At 42.3% G+C, this 27129-nt stretch overlaps 2 protein-coding genes across 4 annotated transcripts in view; both read left to right on the forward strand.

Annotated features, from left to right (window-relative positions):
* The first annotated feature begins 961 nt into the window (after positions 1 to 961).
* On the forward strand, positions 962 to 7342 carry LOC139614523 (protein phosphatase 1D-like). Of its 2 annotated transcripts, none has more exons than XM_071471856.1 (6): positions 962 to 1614; positions 2388 to 2616; positions 3531 to 3655; positions 4021 to 4202; positions 4331 to 4555; positions 4934 to 7342. In XM_071471856.1, exons 1-6 carry the CDS (start codon positions 1086 to 1088, stop codon positions 5321 to 5323), a joined length of 1680 nt encoding a protein of 559 aa, XP_071327957.1. In that variant the 5' UTR covers positions 962 to 1085; the 3' UTR covers positions 5324 to 7342. The 2 variants fall into 2 exon arrangements, with proteins under 2 accessions (XP_071327957.1, XP_071327958.1); XM_071471857.1 differs by having other exon boundaries at positions 4331 to 4501.
* Positions 7343 to 8025: 683 nt separating this feature from the next.
* Positions 8026 to 27129, forward strand: part of brip1 (BRCA1 interacting helicase 1) — a 37639-nt gene continuing 18535 nt past the window's right edge. The window contains exons 1-14 of one of the 2 annotated variants that reach the window (XM_071471781.1): positions 8026 to 8117; positions 8509 to 8657; positions 9152 to 9263; positions 9843 to 10061; positions 10887 to 11020; positions 11224 to 11382; positions 17107 to 17379; positions 20331 to 20549; positions 20648 to 20847; positions 20943 to 21075; positions 21512 to 21666; positions 21768 to 21945; positions 22172 to 22312; positions 22987 to 23148. In XM_071471781.1, the coding sequence (XP_071327882.1) occupies positions 8565 to 8657; positions 9152 to 9263; positions 9843 to 10061; positions 10887 to 11020; positions 11224 to 11382; positions 17107 to 17379; positions 20331 to 20549; positions 20648 to 20847; positions 20943 to 21075; positions 21512 to 21666; positions 21768 to 21945; positions 22172 to 22312; positions 22987 to 23148 (2178 nt within the window). In that variant the 5' untranslated portion in view covers positions 8026 to 8117; positions 8509 to 8564. Of the gene's footprint in view, positions 8118 to 8189; positions 8330 to 8508; positions 8658 to 9151; positions 9264 to 9842; positions 10062 to 10886; positions 11021 to 11223; positions 11383 to 17106; positions 17380 to 20330; positions 20550 to 20647; positions 20848 to 20942; positions 21076 to 21511; positions 21667 to 21767; positions 21946 to 22171; positions 22313 to 22986; positions 23149 to 27129 lie in introns of those variants that run through there. The other variant, XM_071471782.1, reaches the window with a different exon arrangement.

The following is a 27129-nucleotide window of genomic DNA, read 5'->3' on the forward strand; positions in this document are numbered from 1 at the left end:
GGAATTTCTGCGTAAAGATGGTTAAAACTCCAAGATGTTTTTTTCTGATGTGCAGGCAAACAAACTCAAATTACATATGAAAGTCCAAATATAAGAAAGTTGAGTAAGTTATCATGAGACGGGTATGACAATATGGATGACAATATATGTTAGCCTATAATGATATATATATATATATATATATACTGACATTCTAATAAAAATCTGTTTTAGTTTTTGTAATTATTATGTTATTTTGTAAATAACAGTCAATCAATAAATAAAATAAATATAAACCTTAAATGTACCATTATTCACATGAAAACATATAATTAAACAAGGCTTTTTATTGTGCAATTATTGTTTTATTTGGATGCAGAGAGAACAACATGGGGTAGTGCTGACCCCTAAGCGGTTACGCTGACGTCGTGTTCTCCTTAGGGAGGCCCTTGCTACATCAACACCCAACATTCTTCTTTACTCCCTTTCATCACCATTCCAAGAACTCCTCTATCATTCACATCAGCGGTGTTCTGGGTTCTCCCACGTAGTTTGCAAATGCTCATCAGTACATTATTTCCCTCTGAACAGTTCATTTTGAGACACCTAATGCTTTGGCTGGGATTTTTTCTGCTAATTCGGTCTCATCACGACCTTCTTTACTGGTACTGACGCAGCTTTGGTCTCATGTCCGGAGGTTACAGACTCTCTACTGTTCACCCACTGTGGACTGACCAACACACTGAGGTCAACACCTTCATGGTAACTGCTGAATTTCAAAAAATAAAAAGTGCAGGAGAACAGAGATAAAAGAGCGAAAACATGTGAGTGTCGTGAATATTCCTGTTAAACTCTAGACACACATTCAGGGTAGTTTCAGACACGCTTCTGCTGCTCGCTTCCCTCCTCTGGAGGGCAACAGCTGCACAGATGCTGACACTTCCGGGTAGTAGAAGAAGACGGGCGGTGACGTCAGCGCGTCGGAGCATGCCTACTACGCTCGAACATAAACAAAGGCAGGACGCAGCGCTGGTGTAAACTGTGCCCGCTTCTCACTTATATGCTAACTACACCTGCACATTGGGGAGCGACTGATCTCTGGAGCGATGGAAAACGCATTACTGATGCGAGTGAGTGTGTTCACCGACCAGGGAGGGAGGAAATACATGGAGGACGTGACCGAGATCATAGTGGAGCCCGAGCCGGGGGAAGACGAGCCGACGTCGGGTGAGCCGGAGGAAGGCGGTGAGGGGGGGGACGGTACGGACCGCTCTCCGGCGGGGCTCACCCATCCACACCGGACCGGAGGAATCGCGGGGTTCCCGGAGGTTCCAGGAGCAACATTTGAACCCGGACGAACCGAAGACCAGAGCACATCATCGGAGACGCCTTCACCGGGAGGTCAGAGCCCGCCGGGGGCTGAGCAGACGACGGCGAGCCGTTCCCGCCGCTCCGTGGCTTTCTTCGCCGTGTTTGACGGTCACGGGGGTCGGGAGGCTGCGCAGTTTGCACGGGAGTATCTGTGGGAGTTCATGAAGAAGCAGCGGGGCTTCTGGTCCGACTGTGACCGGGAGGTCAGCGCTGCGATACGGAAAGGATTCGTAGCCTGTCACCACGCCATGTGGAAGAAGCTCCGTAAGTTTGGCCGCACCTTCCGAAGTTAGGACATAATGTTGTCAGCCGGCCGTTTGTCCACAGGTGCCCCTCTGTGAGGCGTGGGGACCGGCAGGCGGCCCGGGGCCTACACCCGCTTCACGGACCGCGGGGCACTGCGAGCTGATGCTGGAGCCGAATTCACCAGAAGTCGCTCTCTGTTGGCCGAGCAGCTTTACGAGCTTTCGTGTTAGTGTTTGTCTCTGTCGATCTGTGTGTTCAACATGATTTACCGTTTCAGAAAACAATAGCAACAAAGCTAACAAAGTTAGCAACAGCCGCCGGGGTTCCTCTAGACAAAGACAGGCAGGCGGTCAGCGAGTTTAGGTGTGTCCGCCAGTTACTGTCCGTATCGTTGCTCTCATTGGTTCCGTGTTATCATACATGTTGTTGTTACTCGTGATAAAACCGATTGAACAGTGTGGCGTAGTACCGACAGCCGCTGTTTGCTCAGCTGTCTGCCGGGATATGCCCGGGCAGACAGCTGTTCAACATCTGCTCTCACACGTCACAGTGTCTGTAAGGCGCATGTCTGACTCCAGGACGGACCGGGTCCAGGGAGCCGACCCGGAGGCCCCACCAGAGTCAGTCCATCAGAGAGTCTTTGATGGAGATTATCAATAAATACACAAAAACACATTTTTAGGAGCATTTGTTGTCTGACTACCATTTGCTGTGCTGTACTCAATGGGAGTATAACCTAAGCAGTAAATAGTTACAACTCAATAAATATATAAATGTTTTCCTTTTCTCAGCTGAATGGCCAAAGACACTTACAGGCCTTCCTAGCACATCGGGCACCACAGCCAGCGTAGTGGTTATCCGAGGAAACCGCATGTACGTGGCCCATGTTGGGGATTCTGCAGTGGTTCTAGGGATCCAGGATGACCCCACTGTCCCATTCATCAGAGCTGTGGAAGTGACACAAGACCACAAACCTGAACTACCCAGAGAGAGAGAGCGTATTGAAGGTCTCGGAGGGAGGTAAGACTGAAGGCAGAAGACACTGCCTCTGCATTTTATTTAAATACAATATTAATATTAGTAGTGTTCTTAGTTAGTAGTATTTAGTAGTAATTAGAGTATTTTTGCAGCCTGTCCTGCACATCATTGAACACATAACAATAACTCTCCAAAAAAAGAGCTCTCAGTTTAAGGTTTCTCTGCCACAAGGACCCACATTGAATCAAACTGTGTCTCATGGGCCCTGACTGTTAACTAACAGTGTAGGTTAAAATACACACTGTAGCAGATGTTGGGAATCATGGGTAAATTTAAGGATATTTCTGGGAACAAAATAAACTTTGGTTGAGTAACATCAAATCATTCTCATGACTCATCACCCCCCCCCACCCCACCCCCCCACCCCACCACAAAGAACTGATTGTAACCAAGAAACTTCTGTCTTCTACAACAGTAGATCAAAATGTTATCTGCATCAGGGGGTGATGTTTCTTCTGTCTGTGGCATGTCTACTGATAAGATGTTGGAGTGGCTTGACAACAACCAAACTTCTATGCCTACATGACAGGGTAAACTCTCTAGCTTTAAGGATTTGCAGTTGTGCAATAAGTTCTTATTTCCTAATTCTTATTATTGCTGAATTCAGCTTTATGGCTAAGAGGACAAAATATATAGATGGTACATTTGCTTTTGTCATGTTGTTGGGAATATCATTCGGCTTTTGTGTATTAGTGAAATGACATTATACCGAGTATCAAACATGTCTTGGGTTGAGTTGCACCAACCGGGAATAACCTTAAAGCAGGATTAAATCACCTTAATTTAAACCCAGTGTTTAATTTAAATTTAAACCGTTCTTTGAAAGTTCTCCTTTTTCATTTGCTGGAGATATATCACAGCTTTTCTGTCCTCTCTTCTCCTGTCTCTGCAAACAGCGTGATCAAGAAGTCTGGAGTGAACCGGGTTGTCTGGAAGAGGCCAAGACTGAGTCACAACGGCCCGATCCGCCGTAGCACCGTTATCGACCAGATACCGTTCTTGGCAGTAGCCCGAGCTCTAGGTAGGAAAAGCAGTCATCACAGCTTCTCAGTGAAAAGCAGTTAACAAGGCAGTGCTAATAAATGACTGGAATAATGATGTTTTTGCCTGACCATGTAAAAGTTAGACAAAAAATTAATCCGAAAAAATTGTCACTTTATTATTGACTTCATTTTTTTAAAGTCAGTTCAGAGCTTTCTGTTGTCTGGTTCATCAAATGCTTGTGTTTTTTATAAAGAATTTTTAAACAAGCAAAAGATGGGGAGGACAGAAATGACCAATCTCCTCAAGTTTTCTTAAAAAAAAGAATGCATCCAGTCAGTCATCATGAATACTGTTTGCAGAGACCAGCTGTGTGTTCAGCTAAGTTTCTCTTCTCTGCTGCAGGTGATCTGTGGAGCTATGACTTCTACAGCGGGGAGTTTGTGGTTTCTCCTGAGCCAGACACCAGTGTTGTGACCCTTGACCCCAGAAAGCACCGCTACATCATCCTGGGCAGTGATGGTCTGTGGAACATGGTGCCACCTCAAGAGGCCATCTCCATGTGTCAGAACAACGACGAGATGATGGTGGGTGAGACGTAGTTCAGTGTTTAGCTGTTATAGATGGACAACTTCCTGCCCTACCTGCCTGCTGTAGACTAATACTCACCTCATATCAGACACCGTCAGTGTAATAACAGCCTTCTATGCTTCAGGCACCGTGTGGGGTATCAAGTGCCCGGCAGCTCGTCAGCCACGCTCTGCTGCGGTGGCGCCAGCGGATGTTGCGTGCTGATAACACCAGTGCCATTGTAATCGCTCTGCAGGAGCCCGGGACCCCCCAGGACACCCTGCACCACGAGGAGGTGCTTCTCGACCTTTCCAAGGTGTCCCAGTGTCCTCCCACTTCCATATCACGTGCTAACACTCCTCTCCTTCAGGTGAGGGCAGGGTGACGAGAAACACGCTGGGAAGACGACAGAACACTTTTATTGTTGTGAAAAAGCAGAATTTACTGATTCCCGGGTTTCTGTTTCTGTCACTTGATAAATCTTTTCACTACAATTTTTAGAAATATTTCTGAATTTCTGATTGAACTATTTCATATTAAATAAATCAAAAATAAATATCACAGATCAACCAGCCAGACTGTATTGTTTTCCTCAACAGTCCTTTGTACTGCTGTTGATAAATATTAGAACAATTCAATTTCAGTTGGCATGAATTGTTTTATGTTGTACTGTAAACATTCAGGGTTGAAGGTGAATTATCCGGATGTATAAGTGAAGTTTGTCATCTCTGTTTCTTCCATTCCGCAGCGACCTCCAGAGGAAGACTCTTCCTCTGCCGTGTGCGAGCTCCTTTCTACCCTGGAGCGGCGGGACGGACTATCGGGAAGCAACAGCTTGTACCACATGGATCTGTCCGACCCGTTCGCTCTGACTCCGCTGTGTCCGAACAGTACTGCTGAGCTGCCCAGTCAGTCCAGTCCCGCTGACAGAACAGCTGGCAGCAGGACACCCAACAGCAAAAGAACTATAGATGGATCATCGTCACCGTCATCAGGTCATTCGGCTAAGAAGGCCCGGCGCAGGACTGCCGACAGGCCGCCCCTGGTCCAACACAACGCAGAGAAGAAACAGAAGGAGTCCAGTAATGTGTCCCCGATTCTTCAGCAGCATAACAAGACCACAGTGTGTGTGTACTGAAACACACACATTCACACACAAACACATCAGCCTGCTGCCTCTCACTGTCATCCTCATCTCCAGTGGCATTCCTGTTCCTTAGGTTTGCAATTCTCCTGCACATTCTCACAACTCAAACCAACCCTGCTCTAAAGGTTATGGAAAGACTTGTCTACTTACTCAGCACCAGTAAAATACTTCAACTTAAAGCTTAAGTTTTATTTTTTTTTTTTTTTGATAGAGTGCTCATTTTCATAAGACATTTGTGTCTATGTTTTAAGATTCCTCTCTGAAATGTTGACTTTCTGGTAACAGTTGTGAGAAGTACGTAATGATGCTGGTGTAAATATTATGCATTTTATCTTTGAGTATTAAGAAGTAAGTCAAAACTGTTCATTTAAAACAAAAATATATATTTTTTATATATTATTTTACTGTATAATGATAAAACATGAAAATGTCTTGTATATGAGCTCTACCACAGCTTTCATCTCTGACTCCCTCTCTCCAGATATCATTGTGTGCACACCCTGTGTTTAAGCATATTTCTGTATTGTTATTATTATCATCATATTTAATCACTGGAGATTTGTCTTGAATATGAAGGTGCTGCTACAGTCACAAACCAGTAAGCTACTACATTGTGTATATTTATAGATAAATATATGTAATATGTGTTGGTAGCATGTTTTTGCTTTGAGAGTACACATTTGACAGAGCACATCTGCCCCTGTGAGGTTTCCAATCAAGGAAGGTTTTTACGTTTTAATTGCACAGTGCATCTTAAGGGGTAAATCCACTCCCTCAGTCATCTTACTCTGTTGTTGTAATCACTCTGTGAGCCTGCTCCACACACTCATACATCAGGTCGTGATTTTTTTCTGTTTCTGAGAATGTCTTTCAGCAGCCACATGCTCACATCTGTCTCAAGAATGCGTTTACTGAACGTCCAGGTGGCTCTAAAACGAAGACTTCCTGTGGTTCAGAGGCACTGACATTAAACCTGACGATTATGTTTCTGATTATTTTGTGCTGCCAGACCTCCATTGTGACTACGCTGGAGGTATTAGTGATGTCACTTTGTCTGTTGACCATACATGTATGGCAATAAGAAAAAATCTCCATCACAAGCATGTTGGTCCCTACAGACAGGACTGTCTTACACCACCAGTCTACCCTGCCACCTTATTGTAACAGCTGTTGGCTCTGTTTCATTGAGACTGACTGAGAGGTTTCTTGATTCTCCTTATACAAGCCATTGTCCCTCCATACTGCAGTTGTATCGTTACTGATGTATGCACAAGGCTCATTTCTGAGTAAATACAGTCTGCATGGACTTTCTAAGAGAATATTTTTGCACTATTACCATGACCATAATTGTCTTTGAGGGAGGAAAAAAAATTTTTGCCTTTGAAAATTTATGTAGGGAGAATTGGATGAGATGATTTGAGTCCAAAATGAAAATGCAGTAAATGGAGAAAGTTCAAGGACAAATAAATAGATTATTTTAATTTAAAAAGAAGGGAATCCTTATTAATCTGAGTAGAGTTTGCAGGACATGGCTGTGCCCTTTTTTACCTCTGATGTTTTGTTACATTACAGCGTATGATTCAAATGATAAATATTCATTGCAAGAGAGTAATGACCATTACACAAATAAGAAATGTCTTAACCTTTGTACAACCTTGTTACATGATGATGTATTTTCATTGAGCTAAGTGCAATTTCTAATAGGAATTTGTAGCATTATGGATTGGTTCAAAAATATTGTACATTATTGATTGACAATGTTGGAGGAATGCTAACGCTCATATGTGACATGTTCCCTCTGCAAATACAGTCTCCTCTTTTACTTTGGATCCCTGTATGATTTTTATATACTATTTTTGAGAATTTACTCTGTTGAATAATAACACCTGATTCAGATGGCTGTACTGACAGCAGGCAAGTGCATGTGTACAGTGCAAATGTGAAAAACACTTACCTGGAAATAAACATATTTAAATAAAAAGCTCTCTGAAGTAGAGTTGTAAAGTTAAAGGTAACTGTGCCTTGCAAGATCGTTTCTAATTATTAACACAGTCTGCTTGTTGTTTTAACTCATTAAACTATAGAATATATTAGTTCACAACTGTCTAATGCTGAGGACATCACTTTAAACTTAAGGGGTTATGTTTTTTCACCATCTGATCTGTCACAAAATTAGCTCCCCTGCTTTTCTTTTACCTTTTTAAATATATTTGTATTTTTCATATTTTTTTGTCTTTTCTCATTTGTCATGTCATCCTAAGTTTGTTTTCACCTTAACCCTGCTTCTGCCAGTTTACACTGTTGTGATGTTTTAATCTATATTTTAACATTAATACAATTTTGATTTTTTTCATACATGCATTATCATGTCAGGTACAAGTGTTTACTTTAACCTTTTTGGTACAGTCCTGTACACAGCATCCATTTCTGAGAAACAGTGTGAAACAGTGGAATGGCCCTTTAAGGCCCCGACGAGACCATGCGGATGTTTACCAATGTCGCTTCCGTTACCTTTCTACCAAAATATAAGTATTAAAAAAAACTAGCCACAAGTCTTGGTGACGTTATACACCAGTGAAACTTGCTGAGTGGGGGTTTTATCCATCCAAAGGATTTTTACAGAGAAAATCCATCGATGTATTTCGCATTCCGCGATGTTCCAGAACAAGGATTTTATTTTGAAAGCGGCTGCAGGAAGCCCCGTAGCTTCCTGTTTATTGCGCAGATGTGATTTTTGAGAGCGGGAAGAATCATGGCGAGAGGAAACTGAACCAAAACTACCTGGGTTCGTCAAAGTTGTTTTGCATACTGTGAAAACATTCTCTTGTGTCCAGTGTCACCAGTTTGAACCGGGACAGGATCCCAGTAACAGACCAGAGTCACGGTGGAAAACGTTGGCATTAGCTCCAGCGAGGTAGTCAGCGATAACTGAGCTAGCTAACAAGTGACAGTTTCTCAAGTGTCATGGAGGTGACAACGCCAGACGGACACGGACAGGTCACAATGATGATTATTTAACTGTCGGTAAACACTGTGTGTGTTAGTTCAGTCAGTGTTCACCATGTTAGCTTGTGAGCCAATGAGGTGCGGTCTGTAATGTCATGTAGGGCTTTGTTAACATTACACTAAAATGTACCTAATTTTCGGTTTAACAGACTTGTTTCCTGTGTTTTTAGACATACTTTGGTAAGACAGGGACTGACACAGGGGCAATTCTGTGTAGCCGAGCATCATGGCTACATCCCCGGTAGAATACACCATTGGAGGGGTGAAGATCCACTTCCCTTGTAAGGCTTACCCATCCCAGCTGGCCATGATGAATTCAGTGAGTAAACAGTCACCACTTCAGAAAATAACCCGTTAATTGTGTTTGCAACAGGGCCTATTACAATTTATAGGAAATATGCTGGTTTTCATGCAAGTAGTAATGTAATAATAACAATACATTTGTAAATCAAAATCTGAAATTGAATTATGAAGTTAGGAGGTTATGACACGGTTGTCAGTATTTGTGATTGGCCCATTAGTTGTCATTTTGGCCCTTTAAAATAGACCATCGCACTCGAGGGACACTTTGGCCTTGATAGTGCTACTTTATGTGTGTCTTGGTCTGTACTGGACCTAGTCTTCACACAACCCTCACAAATTAACCATAACATAATATGAAAGTTATACTTGGAGTATTGGTTCAGACTTGTGGCTCCAATGTGTTTTCCACACAAAAGTTACTACTACAAGCCTGATATTCCTATTTTATGTTTGTGCCTCTGTAACTTTGGTTCAATATCTCTTACACTCGTGTGTTTTCCTGGTCTGCAGATCGTACGAGGGCTGAACTACGGGCAGCACTGTTTGCTGGAGAGTCCCACAGGAAGTGGAAAGAGCTTGGCTTTGCTCTGCTCTGCTCTGGGCTGGCAGCGGGCTCAGTTGGGTAAGCCTGTTCTGACTAAGAAGCAACATATTTTTCTTTCTCGCCATTTGATTTTGTCCATATGACGTACCCCATATTAGAGATGGCAATCGAGAACTGGTTATAGTTGACAACCAAGAAGGAGTCATGGCAGAGAGGAAGAAATGGTTCAAAGCATGGCTTCATTCATGAAAAAAGATGATGACAATGTTAGTTGTAATGTCTGTACAATGGTAACACGGCTTCCCAACAGAGCAGCATGTCTGTTACCAAGAGTTATAATAAGATTAGCACCATGCAAGCGGGAGGCTTAGCAGACTTTTTCTTTGACTAAGAAAACCTCAATGAGAGGCAACGGTTAAACCGTGAAGCTTTTGCACACCAGAGTCACATACATGCCTTTTTCCTCTGTTTCCTGTGTAGGCCTACTTTTTCCCCACACAGCAAATTGATCAGGACTCCATAAAGAATCAGACCAACAAAGCAAAACTGATGATTACATTGATATCAATAAAATGTTATAAATTCCGATCCCTGCCCAGTTTACAGACTGAGAGTCACTGTCACTGTCATAACCTGTGTTTCACTGTGTGATGACAGCTAAATTAAAAGAAGGAGGAAACGCATTGGATGACAAGAGCCAGTCAGATAAACAGACTGGAGACTGTAAGAAGTCAGACGTCAGCAGCCTCTGTCAGTGTGGGTGCCACAGCAAAGCCAGCAGTGCCTCAGCTACAGCAGCAGCTGAGCCAGATGTTGTCGACCTCACTGTGTCACCGTGTGAAGAGAAGCCACAGGTGCCTGCAGCAGCTGAAAATGGTGAGTATCTTTGAGTCCTTCACTTGTTTGTAGTCCCACTTGAACACATCCATCACAAATATGTTTCCTCAGGCTGTTTTCGTCTTGAATTACAGCTTAGTACAATAGTCATTTAGAGACTTTTTTTAAATTAAAATGAGGATATTGACATAAAACAGGTGAATAGTGATGCAATTAGTTATTTTGTGTTTTGCAGATTACATATTGAAATTAGGAAGACAGGGTTGAAAAAATACAATAGTAATAATTAAAACACTTAAAAACATGAAATGAGTTGATCAATAAATAGTAAAAAAAGAAGTACTTAAAACCTTGCAGGTCTTAAAAGCAACTGAAGGGACTGAACATGTTGTTTTTGTTTCAGAGACGGCCTCTGTAGTGGCAGTTTCTTCAATAGTCCCAACTTTGGTATAAATGTTGTTGAGTCAGTGCAGAGGCATCTGACATATCAAGTTTGGTGACTCATTCAATGAATCATTAGACCCAGCAAGAAGCTCATGTGTACTAACTGTTGCTTTTGCAAGGATATTTACAGGTCAGTATAACAACTGAGGTAATGTTGCAGAGGTATGTTAGTAAGACTTCAGCGCTTAAAACATTTTGATAGTGTGGAATTTGTTTTAATACCTATGCCACTGTTTTTAGTCTAACTGTTCTCTTGCCTGTTTAACATTTATTCCCTCCTCAGAATTAAGTGAAGATGTTGTCTGGCCTTGACTCTTTGTACACAGATAAGATTTACCTGAGGGCAAACCAGCACTCAGCCATTTACACACTTGATTGCTGTTACTGTATGTAATCCATATATTTTTTGTGTGTTCTTAGTGCTGTCACAAGAGGAGTCACAGCCCAAGAAAAAGTCGATAGCCTCTCGTCTGTCTGAGAAGTTCCAGTCCTCTGTCAAGGAAGACGACGACTTCCAGCCTGACAAGAAACGCATCCGCACTGCTGAGCACAAGGTGGTCATAGATGCTTTCTACATACTGTTGTACATTTACACTGAATTTACTGCGTATTGAATTTAGATTGTGAATCTATAAATTCTTGGCCTCATGGCATAAAAGCAGGTAGTAATATCTGCAGTGTTTAGTACTGGTTCTAATACAGAATTGTGGAGTAATGTGCAGTTTGTTAAAGTAGAGTTTCTGTGTTTGTTCCTCAGGGACGGAAAAGGCAGCGTCTGGAGCAGGGAGTGGTTTTCATCGATGATGATGATGATGATGATGAGGAGGAGCCACATCTGGAAAATGAGCCTCTGGGCCAGAGATGGGCCACAGAGACAAACAACCCTGCAGCTGGTTTGTCCTCATCATCATGCAGTGTGAGTACATTACAGAGGGAGATGCAGAATTACAAAAGTAATGCTGCTTTCTTAGAATTTTAAATGTAAGCCAGTAAGTGTGGACCACCTTTCATGTGGCTGATGTGACATAGTTTAATTGATTACTTGATTATAGGCAGTATAGAATATATGGGCATGTTCCACCTGCATCATCCGCCCACTCCAGCAGGAATACTGGGTCTCGGTTCATTTACCCTGGAAACCAAACAAAAATACTTTATTTTAGTAATATTATATATTAATGGAAAATATTATTTCATCATCAATATCTAAAATATTATTAACAAATCAAAGTATTAAAAAAACCTTTTTACAGGGGCATTTTTACTTGACACAGCAGGCAGAAGCACAGGTGTATCTAATCTTGTTAATTTATCTCAGTTCTTTTGTGAGAGCCCTGAACAGCATCAAGGGACTAATGTGTAACCTGGACATGTTGATGGACTACAGCCATCATCAATGTTATTAATTACACCTGTGCATTTTCTGTAGCGACGTCAAAATGAAATGGCTCCACTTTGTCCAACATCAGGACGTTTAAATGGACATTTAAACAGGACCATTATTACTGTTATCAGCTGTTTTTGTTTCACCATGTCAGCAGCAGGTTGAGAATCACCACTGACTGTCACCACTGGGGGGCAGTATACTCCACCAAATTCACCAAGGCTGTGGTTAAAGTTTAAAACATGCTGTGTTTGTTTTAACAGAAAACAAAGTGTATAAATGACAGTTAATACAAACAGTATACTGCATATATCGCCTTAAGAAACAGGTGTATATGTGTAAACAAGGGTCTGTGTGTATCCACCTGGATCCTACAATTTAATGTGATTTGAACTGTTGTGATGTTTTTATTCATTTAGTTGTTTTTTTTTTTAATTTAAATTTCTTTTTATATGAAGTCAAAAAAAAATCATCTGCAAATGATTCATTAAAAACTATTTCAAGACTGATTAAAAAAAAAACAAAAAACTAATGCACCACAGAGTTAGAACTGTAGTTTACAGGAATGATGGTTTAATTTCCTTTAAACTCAAAAGCACCAGTCCACAGTCATGTGACGGGTAGAGGATAATTTTCAAAACTGTGTCTTAAAAACTTTGGCATTTAAGGCTGCTGCCTTTCTGTTGTAAATACTGGTAACTGGAAAAGAGAAATATCAATACACAGGAACAAGGAGAGCATTGTATGGGACTGTATCATACTTTTACTGTATTATTAATCTAGGCATCCATTTATATTCATGAGGAAAATATTAAAACCACTTGTATATAACAGTAAAATTTAACAGCATAACAAACTCCATCCTCCAACATGATCATAAAACTGGATCAATACCAAAACAAACAGGACTGAGCAAACGTTTTAGCCACTAAAAGTAAAGTGCAGATGCTTATTTATCAGTTTTATTTAATTATGTTTCTTTATCAGTTAACTCCATCATCCAACTCCTCAATCAGATCAGTATTCACTGTGTCCCCCCCTTTGCCTTTAAACTAGCACCGGTTCTCCTCAGTACACTTGCTGACAGTTCTTCAGGTTCTTGTTGGGTTGTTCCAGCATCTCAAAGAACCTGCCACAGTTCTCCTGTGGATTCAGACCCTTTCAGTGTCTTCTTTCCTTCATCTGATCCCAGACTGACTCCATGATGCTGAGATCAGGGCTCTGTGGGGGCCAGACCATATGTTGAAGGACTCCCTGTTCTTCTTGTCTCTGGAGATTGTTCTCTATGACTCGAGCTGTGTGTTTGACCTCATTGTCCCGCTGCAGAATGAATTTGGGACCAATCAGACAACTTCCTGATGAGACAGCGTGATGGATACCGATCCATTTAAAGCGCTTAAAACATTTTCATAGTAATCTATATAATCTATATGCTGAATTTTGTGAAGGGCAACAACTCGAGATTATGTTCATTATCTGACATTTATTTTCTTGATTAATCACTTAATTTTCCCTTTTTCTTCAGAAATTACTTAAACTGTTAATGGATTATTGAAAACTGTACTGATATGTTCACTGCAGATCCACTAATCAATAAACTGAGAAGTATCAGTTCTGGATTCATTGCAGGACTGTTGTATTGAATGAGATGGAGCTAATAAAGTGACCACAGAGTATTTTGAAGGTGCCTGTGTGGCAGCATCAGGATCAGTCGTTCTAAGGAAGATTAAACATTTCTGTCACTCAGATATTGATTATATATATGTATTATGAAAGTTTTTGGTCTTAACGTGAAAAAGCATAGGATCTCATGTCAACCCATTGTCACAGTAAGAAGCAACCAAAGCAGGTGCATCAAGTAACATCATGTTCTTAAAGGTATCGAGATGCTGTTTCTGGTGAATAATCCAGCAGGTCCCAGTGACCAACAGGTTACCAATAATTATTAGACATGCTCAATCATAAAATGCTGTCACAAAGCTCACAGGAATGGTTGAACTGTCACAACTGTGTGTAAACCAGCCAGGTGTGTGGCTTGGATTTAGAGCCGTGGATGACGGGAGGTGGAAAAAGAGGAGGAGGGAAAGTGAAGTCGAAAAAGCGCATCCGTCTCTGGTTTCCCTGCAGCTACATGACCCGGGCTCTTTTGTCCCGGGAGTGCTGACTGACGGCCTGAAAGGGGCCCTTTGAAGCAAGCTCCAGTTTTAATTAAGAGGGTTTGCCTCGCCCGGCCCGCTGATCTGTGAAAGCCACGGGGATAAATATTGAATGGGGTTCACCCGCTGGTTACTGCGCCCGAGGGATAAACAGGTGCTTTGGAGGGCAGATATTTGCCATGTTCCCTCCCTGCGCAGTGCGGTCATATTGGGAGGAGGGGGTGTTCGGTGTCATGTCTTCTGAGGTACTGGCTATTGAAGCCCACCCTTATTGGAACGAATTCCAAGCCCTTGAAAGCTGTGGAATGAGGAGCAAATTGGCATTCAGCGAGAGGCGCCAGTGATACCTAAGTGATCCGCTGCCTGCGGCCCCTCAGTGCCCTCTGACTGGCCCCCCGGAGTGTGAGATTTCCATCTATCAGGTGTTGGCAGGGAGTATAGCAACAGAAGCCTACCTGTGAATATTCTGAGGTGTTCAGTAACACCACTGACCTCTGTTCTGTCAATTCAGGAGGGCTTTAGCCACTGCATACACTCACACCTGGCAGTGTAGGTATCCTGAGAAACATGTCATACCTGACGGAACTTAGTCAACCTAAAGAAACTTAGTATACCTGTACTAAGTCAACATAGCATACTTGTAAACCTAAAGGAGCCTGGTACAGTATATCTACACATGCCTTGTTAGTAAGAAAACAGTTCCCTCATGTTGTCTGTTGTCTGACAGACAAAGTGAGGACTTTGTCATTGCTGAAGGCACCAAAGGAGCGGCACCAGTGAGATTGCTCTGCGCTGAAAGAACCAGTATCTTCTAAGAGCTGGTGTCCCGTTTGCCCCTTTTGCCAGTTATCTGCATTCCTTTCCAGGGGGTGTCTGCTCTGGGCTGTGGGGCCAAGCTTGAAACCTTGTTGTCCTGGCATCTCGGGAGGCAGGCGCGTAAAAGGATACTCTTGTGTCAGCTGTTTCCTGCTGCAGCTTTTGACAAGGGCCTCTATTCATCAGCAAGCCCTTCTACTCTGCCCCAACCCACCCCTCCTTCCCCCTCCTGCCAATGAATAAGTAATTATTGGCCATCTTGGGCAGGATATTTGGATGGCTCTATTTAATGTGGCAGCAGCAGGTAAGGTGATCGGGCCCAGGGCCCAGGCTGTGAAGCGTAACTGTTCCAGAGGAGAAAGGTAACTTGAACTGGTGTTGGGGCCCTGCAGCACCTCTGTTTATTTTTCACATGGGCTCAGGGCTCGTTATCCCTCTTAACTCTGAGAGATGGCTCTCTAAGGGCCCTCTCCGGCCTATACTCCATCACACATTGTAATATTTGATGGGCAAACATGCTTGGAAAATCTGAGCTGGCGGGTAACTTGAGCCACTTGTCTATCGTCAGAAGTGCTACCTTCTGATCCCCATTGTAGGTTGCGATGCATGACGGTGCATACCATTCATTCTTAGGGTGGAATCATTCAGGTAATTTGCAAATAATTTTAGGGATAAACATTTTTTGTCCGAGCTCGTGAATAATGTTTATTCAATATGGACAAAAATATGATGATCTCTGAACAAACAGGCCAGTTTATAAAAGTCTAAGGATAATACAGCGGACACAGTGTCCATATCACTGTTGATCTTTTGGTCTGGTTCTATTCGCTGGAGGTCATAGTTAGTATTTTAATCAACATTAACATAAATAAAGATGTGAAAATGAGATGAACAGTAGAAGACAGGAAACATTGATTTTGGAATAATAACTATAACACACTGACGTTTCACAAACTGCTTGATCCAAATCCTGGAGCTCCAGATTCAGAACTATGAGCTCAAAATATTGATTAGATGTATAAAGAGTTTAACTGTGACTCACATGTGTTTAACATGTTGTGATCCGCTGGATCAACAACTGAGACGCCTGATTACGATGGCCGGTATGTTTTCATCACTGATCTAAATACATTTGTCAAAATAATGAGCAAAGAAAAAAATTTTGGATTCTTTAGCGTTGGAGCTTAAGGAGTTCGGGTATTTTACTAATCAGGAACCAGATCCTTCTTCTTGTAATAAATATTGCACAAAATATACAGTACTGCTGATAATGATATATTTCATACTTAAGAATCTTAAATGATATTATACTTCCAATTCTGGATTTGAGAAGCCAGTGATGAATGGGAGCCACTGAACGGTCAAAGAGTACACCACTTAAAAGAGCTCAACACAGAAGCAGGATCAGTTTCATAAATGGTGCCGACTACACTTAACCTGTGAGCGGGGGAAAAAGAACACACCACGTCACTGGATGGCTAATTATGAAGCAGCTACATTTTCCCAGCCACCACAATGGCGGCCTATCGACTTTCAGGCGCAGAAAAGGTCACCTGGTGCAGAGAGAGACGACACACCTGATGTATGGATACTAATTCTTTATACTTCTCCATGAGCAAAACAGGACAGTCCATCAAAATGTCTAATGAGGCAGTGGATAATGGTGATGAATTGGTAGCATTTTGTATTATAATACAGTGAGAAGCTATGTGTATGCCATGTAGATGTATGCAAGCCTCTCTTCTGCTCCCTTACACTGCCAACAAGGTGTAAAACTATCTTTACATTTGCCAGCAGAGAGGGTCTGATGGCTGTTTTAGTGACTGATGATTTAGCGAAGATGGATGGAGCAGAGCCTCCAGGCTGAAGAAGATCTTTATAAGCAGGCAGAGGACTTCCCAGTCTGACTATGAATCTGCCACTTTCTCTGTAGGCCTATAACCCCCACCCACAAGGTTGGATGAGATCAGTGAATCAAAAAATAAGAACAATGCAGATTTATTTTTTGCTCAGTAAATTTCTGATATAGATCAGCCTTGTTGAAAATTAAAAGCGAGATGTGTTGCTCACGTCATTCCCGATAAGATCGTACGATTTTTAGTTTCACAAAAACAACATCCAGTTTGTCTTACATTGTTTAACAGGGAACTAAGAGTCAGCACAACTGTAAAGGACGATATTATCAGCATAAAATGAGAGTGGTTGATGTTATGCCATTCACAGAATAAGATCAGGGACTCAACTACAGCACATACTGAGCACTGGTCTCCTTTTCTCCATCCAGGCCCTCGAACCCTGCTCCCGGTGCCCATGTGCTTCAGCCAAAGAGAATGCGAAGGACAAAGACAACGGTGGCAAAAAGAAGATGCCTCAGATCTTCTTTGGAACCCGCACACATAAACAAATCACCCAGATCGCCCATGAGCTGAAACGCACTGTTTACTCCAACGTGCCGATGACCATACTGTCCAGTAGAGATCACACCTGTGTCAACCCAGATGTGGCGCCTCATTCAAACCGCAACGAACGCTGCAAGGACCTGCTGGACGCCAAGGATGTGAGGATGAACACCGACAAACTCACACACAAAATTAATTAATATACACATAAATGACTGAAATCTGTCTTTTGGTATCAAATAGTCCCATTGGCTCTGGTCCCTCATGTACCCTTTGTACACCAAATATATGTGAATATGAGCAGGTTTTTTGAACAGGGGTAAAAAAAAAAAAGTGATTGACTCCTTTTACACTCAGCCATGTTTGCCAGAGCTAGCCACCATGCAGACTGGTAAAACGTATCTGGTGCACCTGTCCGAGTCAATGCCTCTGAGTGAGATGCTTCAATCTGTGATTGTGTGTTTTTAAAACTTATTTTGGGACTGCAGCTCACTCTATCCTCCTCGAGTGCAGCGTTTCTCAGCAGGTGACAGTTCTGTTTACAGTGAAAGACGTCACAGCTCCAATAAGGGGTGAAAATTAGCGTGTTCACCCAGGTGTTGTGTTTACATGCATTTCGGAGCCGCAGCCGATAAATATCTTCATCTACAGCCCTGGTGTGATTGCAGATTCTACCCTTTTTCAAAAGCCCAATGTTAACTGGTCTTAGCAGGTTTTTTGACAGAACAGCAGCTGTGGTCAACTGGAATACAGTCTAATGCTTTTCCTGCAGCAAGCACTACATCTGTAAAGCTTGCCCCTCCTTTAGTCTACACGTATGGAGAACAGTAAAGAGGTGAATCTCTGAAGTCGAGGTGCACACTGAAGATATCAGACCACAACTCATTAAACTCTTGAATAAAACACACAAAATTTAACTACAATTTTTTCATCCAAATTAATTTCTCTCCGTCACACACACTAACTTGACCACACACCATCATGTACTGTGAACTGACCTTTGAGTGTTTCAGTCTCAGACTGTAAGGTAACTGCTGCCAGACAAATTTCCTTCAATAATGTAGCCTGAGAGCAGCAATTATCCTGCTACAATATCCACAATTGGTGCAGCAGGGTCTTTCTAACACACTGAAATGTCAGGACCCATTGAGCCAGCAGTTTTGTTTTTTTTTGTAGAAACATGAGACACTTGTAACCCCTCATACTGTCCTGAAGTTGAGGCGCCTACTGTAATGAGGACAATTAAGCTGTCATTGGAGGTGTTTGCCTCCCTGGCAATTGTCTGACTTTGTCATATGAAATAACTGGCCCGGTTGTAACCCCTCACTGGAGAGGGGTGTCAGTGATGCTCTGTGTCTTCATCACCTCAGGGTCTAGTCTAGTCAGTGTCAGGTTACCATGCAGTACAGACACAAAGTGATTCATACACAAAAACCACACATTGATAGGCTAATGGTGTCTTCGGTCAAAACACCTGCCCTCCATTTTAACTCTGTTGTCCCGACTTTCTTAAACGTGGCTGCGCTGGTTGTTAATCCCCCAACTCCCCTTTCACCGCGCAGACAGGGCTCAGTGTCAGCACGGTGTCCGAGTTTAGCACATCGCTGTTTCATTCAGAGATTATTATTGTGTCTGGAGGTCATCGAGTCTGCTGCTGTACAGTATTTGTGTGACAGTGTCACCTCAAGCTGTGGGACTCATAAAGAGCAGGGTGGGACGTCTAAAGCAGGCACCTCTGCTGACAGAGTAATTGGGGCTCGGTACATGAGATGCTGCTTCTTCATTCACTGTATGAGTGTCAGGACATGTAAACCACTACAATGGCTGCAACACCTGATCACAGGCAGTCTCTCAAATACTGTGAATCAACTCTGGTAACTGTGGTCTCAGAAATATAAGGAATTCCGTTGTTACATATTTTAAACTGTTTTGGTTAATTGTGACATAAAAAGAGAGATGTGAGGTTCTGAAGACTTAACAATATTAATAGTTTTTTTTGTCATAGTTACTATGAGTTAATTGTTTCTATTGATTATCAGCATGTTTTCACACTATTTCAATATTAAAACTGTGACGGTTGTACTTTGTAATATCCATGGCAAAGTGGAACCTGTCAATGAATTAGTCAGACGACAGAACATGAATAATTAAAAATTAACTGTTTTGATCAGTTAATCATTATAAGTCCTTTTTGTTTTCTTGTTGTTTTTTTTTTATTTTAAAATTTTTTTATATAACATGCTCAAATTCACTGCGTAAAGGTTCTGACAAAACAAGATATTATAGATATCAACTTTGGCTTTGGAAAAATGTCAGGTCTGTTTTTCACTATTTTCCAAAATTGTTTAAGACCAGTTGATTTAATTGAGAGAGATAATGGATGGATTAATCAATGTCATTTGATACAGCTATGGCTAATCCATTTTTCTGGTTTGTTTGGTTGGCAATTTGTTGCTCAAAATAGCAACAAATATTCTTCTTTTTTAAGTATCGTTTGCCTTCATCGACACAGATTCAGTAGTAAAATCATCTTCATGACCAGCTGCTGACAACTGATGAAATTACTTGGAAGTCACATTTAGTATCACTTCTTGAGAAGAGCTCAAATTTAACTCATCCACAAAGTGTGTGGAGAACTTTACCCAAAAACCAGTTATATTTTGTTCAGTTGCTGCACTGAAAAATGTGATCAAACATCTGAAATGTTATCTATTGAATGCTGATGACTTTAAGTGTTTGATTTCCTGATAAAGAAACCATATAATGCCAGTATATGAGGAACACCTCAGGTACTGGCATGATATAGCAGAAACTCCCCTGGGGGTTACACAGTCAGTAACATCTTTTAAATCCCTATTTAAAATAGTCTTTTATTAGATTTTATTATAGTTTTGGTTTCCTAGCTGAACATTATTTGTTAATTTTGTTGTTCCAATTAATTTTTATTTACTTTTATTTATAATTTTATCTAATTTTATTCCAGCATTTTAATTTGCTGGGTTTTTTTCTGTGTTAAATACTTTGTAACATTGTGGTGCTTTATCAATTACGTTTATTACGATTATTATTAGTTTAAATAATAATAATAATAAAATTGTGTATATTACAGGGCAGGTCATGCCGTTTCTACCATGGGGTCCAGAGGATACGGGAACACCACTCACTACGGGCCTATGGACTACATGAAGCCTGGGACATCGAGGACCTGGTCACACTGGGCAAACGGCTCCGCTCATGTTCCTACTACGCTGCCCGTGAACTGATGCAGGGCGCCGCCATCATCTTCTGCCCGTATAACTACCTGCTGGACCCAATGATCAGAGAGAGTGTGAGGACAGGGAGGGAGCAGCAGATAAGATGCTGTCACAGATTATATGGTGTGTAGGGATTAACTTTGTCTCTGCTCTCACTGTCCATCTTCACCAGATGGAGATCGACCTGGCGGGCCAGATCCTGGTGCTGGATGAAGCCCACAACATTGAGGACTGTGCAAGGGAGAGTGCCAGCTTCACGTTAGAGCACAACAATCTGTTGATGTGCAAGGACGAGCTGGACGGCATGGTGAAGAACAAGATCAGAGCCTCCAAACATGAACCACTCAGAGACTTCAGCTACAGCCTGATCAAGTCAGTCACTGAGTCTTTCAGTAACTCAGTACACCAGCACGTCTGTGGTTCTCATGATGTGAGTAGATGTTTACTCGGCGTGTCTTTTTGTGTAGCTGGATCCAGGAGAGCCAGAGCCTGTTGTGTGAGAGAGGATACGAGACTGCAAGTAAAGTCTGGAGTGGGAAGGAAATACTGAGCATCTTTCACGGCCTGGGCATCACTGCAGACACCTTTAATCTTCTGAAGGTACACCAGATGTCTTCATTATCCTCTGTTAATTTGATGCATGCTGGGAATTTTACACTTTGAGAGAATTTCTTCAAATTTCATAAACATATTTACTTGGACTTGATGGTGAACTGAGTAGATTTTGGCAAAGGTCAAAGGTCACTGTGACTGCACAGAACAAGTGTTTAGCTATACCTACAGACATGCATGTGAACTGGAACTGGACTGATTGTGGTGGAAACCTCCAGCTTTTATCATCTTCTGCAAAATCTCTTGGTCATGGATGGGAAAGGGGAAAACATTTCACATTAACATTAAATGTACCTCTGCTGTGAAACCAGCTCCATGGTCTCGTTTATTCATGCTATATTTTTTGATGTGCTGTGTGGTCTTATCTGTTGTCAGATGTTCTGTTTTGTTCCCACATGTCGTCCACTGTCTTCCTGTGTAACAGCAAAGCCTGGCAGCAGTGCTGGAGAAGGAGGAGCGTGTTGGTTTGGTTAATGGTAGAGAGGACATGGTGCAGATCCCAACCATCAGCTCAGCTGCCTCCACTGTCCTCAAAAACCTCTTCATGGTTCTGGATTTCCTCTACAGGGACAACTGCAGGTCAGAGACAACCCAAAGAGGTCAGATAAATCCTGAGTCAGATGAACTGTTATCTGGGTTGTAGAACTGAATGGTTGCTTTGTTTGTCCGTGTGTCTTCAGGTTTGCTGAAGACTACCGTGTAGCTCTGCAGAGGACCTACGCTTGGACGAACCAGGTCCCACCTGATGTCCCTGACGCTCAGGGCTTTTTAGTCCGGCCACGCTACAGACAGCGCCAGAGCACCAGGGTCAAGACAGAGGTTCTGACACTCAGCTTCTGGTGCCTCAACCCGGCTGTGGTAAGAGGTTAGATGTACCATGTAGGCCCCACTTGTTAGTGAAGTCTATAAAAATAAAGAATACACTTAACAGGCTTTGAGATTAAGGTTACCTGGTGAGTGCTGGTAAAATATGTCATGAAAAAATAAATGTTAAAGGCTGTTTACAGTTTCCGGTGAGCCTCCATGCTCCCTTTATGTTAAATAGTTGTGATTATTTCATTCTGTCCGTGTCTGTATCTCCCAGGCTTTTTCTGACCTGAGCGGGTCAGTGCACAGCATCGTGCTCACATCTGGAACTCTCTCACCCATGGGCTCCTTCTCCTCTGAACTTGGGGTGAAGTTCTCCATCCAGCTGGAGGCCAATCACGTCATCAACAAGTCCCAGGTCGGTCAGCCTCATTCAAGTGTATTTAGTGAGGAGGTTTACAAGAATACTGCAGGAGTTCTTGATTCCAGACTGTAATCCTGATTAGATGATAAAATCCTCCCTCCGTTCACCTCAGGACTCACTGAAAACTTCCTGAAAGCTCCATGTGGGAAAGACTTGTATGATTGTCTCTGTCAGTCTTAGTCAACCCGAGTCCAGGTCTTTAAAGGTTCACCAGAGTGGAAATGTCTGTGGATTGTGATTGTTTCAGTAGGAAGAACCCAGGCATTAATCTGAGGGTTCATCAAATAATCTGAAACTTTGACCTGTATTTGCTCCAAATCTAAAAGTGCCACTTTTGTCCAGCAGATGTCACAGTCTAACTGTTGGAGAGTTATTAAACTAATCTGCAGGTCTGACTGATGGAGTCATTCAGGGGTTCACAGGCCAGACACTTAATTTGCAGGAGAAAATTTGCACTTTTTACAGTAATCACCACATTTACGTCACTTAAGAGCACTATTGTTAAAGGTGTCATTAAATATGTTGCAGATTATCTCACATAATAACCTGTGGGTTGGACTCAGAGACACAAACCTTGATGTTTGGACTCAGTTTTAACACTAATCAGACAGTGCACCTGAGAATATTTATTACATGAAGTATATTGGTGACATCGTCCTTCTCTTCAGGTTTGGGTGGGCACTATTGGTGCAGGACCCCAAGGCAGAAAACTCTGTGCCACCTTCCAACATACTGAAACATACACCTTCCAGGACGAGGTGGGTGGCCTGCTGCTCCACGTCTGCCAGGTCGTGCCCAAGGGTGTCCTCTGCTTTTTGCCGTCTTACAAGGTAAAATCACCATAAAACACACCTCACTAAGACAGGAAACACAGGCTGTGACATCACTGGTCGGTGACTGGTCTGAATCTGTCACATGGGCCGTGTTGGATGTTGTTATATGTCTCCACTACATGTTCTGGCACTTTCAGAATTACAGGGTTTGCAGTTTTACAACTTTAAGTTGTGATTCACATTCTACAACAGAGAAATTAACTGTGCAGACTCCAAAAAATGTATTTGTATAAAACACTTAAGTGTTTATGTTCATTAGGTAGCAATTTAAAAATCATTTCAGTCATTTGTTGTTTAATCTTTGATTTGTTGATTCAAATCTGGTGTAATCTGAGACTGTATTTTGGGGACTGGGGGGTTGTACTGGGGTTTTATCTTTTGTAATCTCTTTTATGTGGAATGTATAAAACAAACTGAATTTATCAGGGACAGCAAAGAGAGGCCTGAACCAGAAACGTGTTCCTAATAAAGTGCTCAGTGAGTCTACATCACTGTTTTTACAGAGGAGTGGTGATTACATCTTCATTCACAATCTTTACATTTGCCTAATTGTCATTGTTTTAACATTGACACTCAATGAATGAATGAATTCTGTTGTTCTGAAGTGGTGGTGGACTGTTTACTGTTCCAACATTAATTTTGACATGTTACCACTGGGGGGCACTAGAGACCACAAACTGGAGAAATGTTCAGTGCATTTTTGTATTTGTTTTAACTTCGTGCAGAATGAGAAACAGTTTTCAAAGCTTCCACTGGATTCCAGTGGATCCCACTGCTGCAGCCTTTACTGGTTAAACATGTTATAATAGATCACCACTGATCAATAGAAGAAGTTGTCGGGCTTTTGTTAAGTGCCATCATCCTCACAGAAGTGTATCCTCTTTCAGTTAATGAGAGCACACTCGTAGACACTTTGTCCCCCTTTGTTTGTTATGCGTTTTGGTTCATGAATCATTTATGTCCACTGCAGCTCACTTGTCACATCAGCTTACAAGGGGGAAAGTGGATTTCATTTATCATTGTGTGTTTGTCCACATTCCACATGTTCCATCTGACAGTTTAGTAATATTGGTCAAATACATACTGATAGTGGGAAACATAAACTGAAAGAGGTTTAAAAAAAAAAAAAATCACTTTAAATCTTTATATTATAATTCAGTAGTTCTCTGTCTTTTATTTACAGCCCATTAAATGAAACATTATGTGCATCACTTATGACTTTTTCACCTCAGAAATTGTTTTTTCCTCCTGTTCCAGTAATTTACAAGAAAAAAAGGGGGGGGGGGGGTTCTGAATGTTATTATATCTGAGACATTTTGAACCTCTGAATCTTCTCATCTTCTGTTGTGTTTCACACTCACATCCCGGATCAGCTGCAAAGACGTGGCATCACTGATTTGCTCTGATGAGTCAGCGTCATTTTACGTGGACACATCAAACGTTGAAACCTTTACAGTTGTGCTTTGCCCTCGGCAAATTTTGTTTTTGCCTTTGGCATGAGTGTGTAGTCTGTGTTTGACTTGTGTGTCATGATGTCACACGTGGTGATCGCTGGTTTGATTTCCCTGCAGTCATTGTTAGCTTGCTATCCAGTTGCGTTCTCAAACAGCTGATGACGCCGCCATCCAACCTGTGAGAGAAAGCTAAGACCGGGCCTCGTTGTTTTCTCGTTTTACCTTCCTCTCTGTCAGCCTGTGATGCCAGCCGAGGAGCGACCACGAGCTCAGGGATGTTTTTTTATTAATGATAGCTGTGTAGGAGTCTTCTGTCTCTCTCTGTGCTGATGCATAAATATTTAATCTGCAGTCAGCTCTTAAAGATGAGGAGATGAGGGGATATGAAGGGCTGGGGTATTAATTGGAGCCCGTGGAGGCCTCGTTGGTGCCGCTGAGTCCCGTCTGCTCTGTGATCTGTGTGTTTGTGTGTGTGCAGGCTGCACACACAGGATAGGTCATCTCCAGACATCCCTGTTCAGTGTGTGTAGGTGATGGCTATCAGCCCCTCACACACAACTGGTTCTGTGAGACACAGGGAGCAGTGAGGTGAGCAGGCGTGCAGGGTCAAAGAGGTGTCCCTTAAAGCTCTGTTTGCTGCCCTCACTCAAACACAAATACACAAAGTCAAAATACGCAGCAGGAGGCGTTGGAATTCTTTACAGCTTAATTTTCCTCCTATGTGTCTTTTTTGGTTGAGAAATTAATTGTATTTATGTTTCTGTAGCTGTGGTTTTCATTTCCCAGAAACTGGCACTGCTGCACGACAGTCAAATAAACGCACAGAAAACTCAGGAGAGTGTTGGGCATTAGTGCACAGCTCAGTACATTTCTTTTTTAAGACACATAGATACACAAAGTATGCCTGTAATCATGGTCACGCACACAAACACTTTCCTGCACCAGTGCTGTGGTTTTGTAGCACTTTAGCCTCAACACCCCCCCAGTTAATGCCCATTAAAACCACATCGGGCCCTGCTGTCTGGTCCCAGCCGCCAGAGGAACGGACCAGTGCTCCACAGGAGAGAGGGGACTGATGGTTTATTAAAAAAAAAAAAAAAGAAAAAAAGCAGGTTTTTTAGAAGTGGCAGCAAAAAAATGGCAGGGACTACAAGATGCTTTTAAAGGAGATTGAGATAAGGGCCATTAGGTGATGTCGCCTCGCTGTCTGTGTGAAGACGCACCCAGTGCTGGCGCCTGGGCTCTGCAGAGCGTGTGTCAAATCAAAGTCATAGCGGACTGTGGGGTGAACACCCCCCAGCACGCACCATCCTCAGCAGCTCAGGGCTATCGAAGCACCAATCACACAGCTCCAGAAGTACTGTTATCTCAGAGTGAGACTGTTTCTGTCTGCATCTGGGAGCGTATTAGATTCATGGGTCAATTTGCTCAGTGTGGCATTGACTTCCTGATTCTTTTGTAGAGCTGAGGTGATGTTTTATTTGAGTTTTTACAGTGGAAACTTGAGGGTTACTACTGTTTGACTAGGCTGGCTCACATTTTCAGACTTAAAAAAACACACACTTCAACAATGTCCATGTTTGGATACCTCCTTCATCCACAGCAGCAACTAGTTGTCTGTAGAGCTACGGTGAGTGATCTGGTTATCAATCAATAAATTGTTTGATCTAATAAAATTCTCAGTAAAAAAAGTGTTAAAGTTCCTCCAGATGGGTTTTAAACTCTGTAAAAATCCTCTGCACCGATTCATGTTTTGCTTAACACGGTCTGAAGCTCATCTACTCTGACTTCCTGATTGACCTGGATCAGGCCTTGGCCCCGCCCACCACCTGCTGAAAGAGCAGAGAGGATGAAGATGGTTAGAGGAGGAAACATCAGAGAGACTCAGCTTCATGTTGGAGCCTCAGTCAGACCCAGACTCAGATGAGGAGTCTGTTGAGACCAGAACCAGAGACCAGCAGACGGATCAGAACCATTAGCATAGTTAGCATCTTTTATTTGTTTATGTTGTTAGCTTGTAACTGGCAGTGGCTGATACAGTGTCAGCAGTTGTGCTAATGCTAATGCTAACTCTGGCTCTCTGTACTGACAAGGTTTCAGGTGTATTTAGCTCCGCCCCCCGTCCCCACAAGTTGACAGGATTGGTTCCTGAGGTTCTATGACGTATGAATCCCTGAATCTGTTTTTATGAGACTGTCATTGGTTCAAGGTGGAAACACTCAGTCATGGTGTCGACTGATTATTTCACTCATTTGTCTTTATTATAAAAACATCATGTGGACGAGGTGAAACACTTGGTTTTCATCATGATATTGATGTCAATACCTATATTTAAATTGCTGATCTGATGGAAAACTAATGATGAATTGGTATTCTGTGTGTGTGTGTGTGTGTGTGTGTGTGTGTGTGTGTGTGTGTGTGTGTGTGTGTGTGTGTGTGTGTGTGTGTGTGTGTGTGTGTGTGTGTGTGTGTGCGCGTGTGCGTGTGCGTGTGTGCGTGTGCGTGTGCGTCATGTGCGCGTGTG

This window comes from Trachinotus anak, unplaced genomic scaffold (assembly GCF_046630095.1).
Source record: "Trachinotus anak isolate AG129_WGS33_773 ecotype Australia unplaced genomic scaffold, CSIRO_AGI_Tana_v1 ptg000034l, whole genome shotgun sequence".
Classification (NCBI taxonomy): domain Eukaryota; kingdom Metazoa; phylum Chordata; class Actinopteri; order Carangiformes; family Carangidae; genus Trachinotus; species Trachinotus anak.

Coding starts and splice junctions, on each gene's coding strand:
- LOC139614523 (XM_071471856.1), top strand. CDS start 1,086: ATGGAAAACGCATTACTGATGCGAGTGAGTGTGTTCACCGACCAGGGA. Junction 3,656..4,020: donor GGCAGTAGCCCGAGCTCTAG/GTAGGAAAAGCA, acceptor TCTCTGCTGCAG/GTGATCTGTGGAGCTATGAC. Junction 4,203..4,330: donor AGAACAACGACGAGATGATG/GTGGGTGAGACG, acceptor TCTATGCTTCAG/GCACCGTGTGGGGTATCAAG.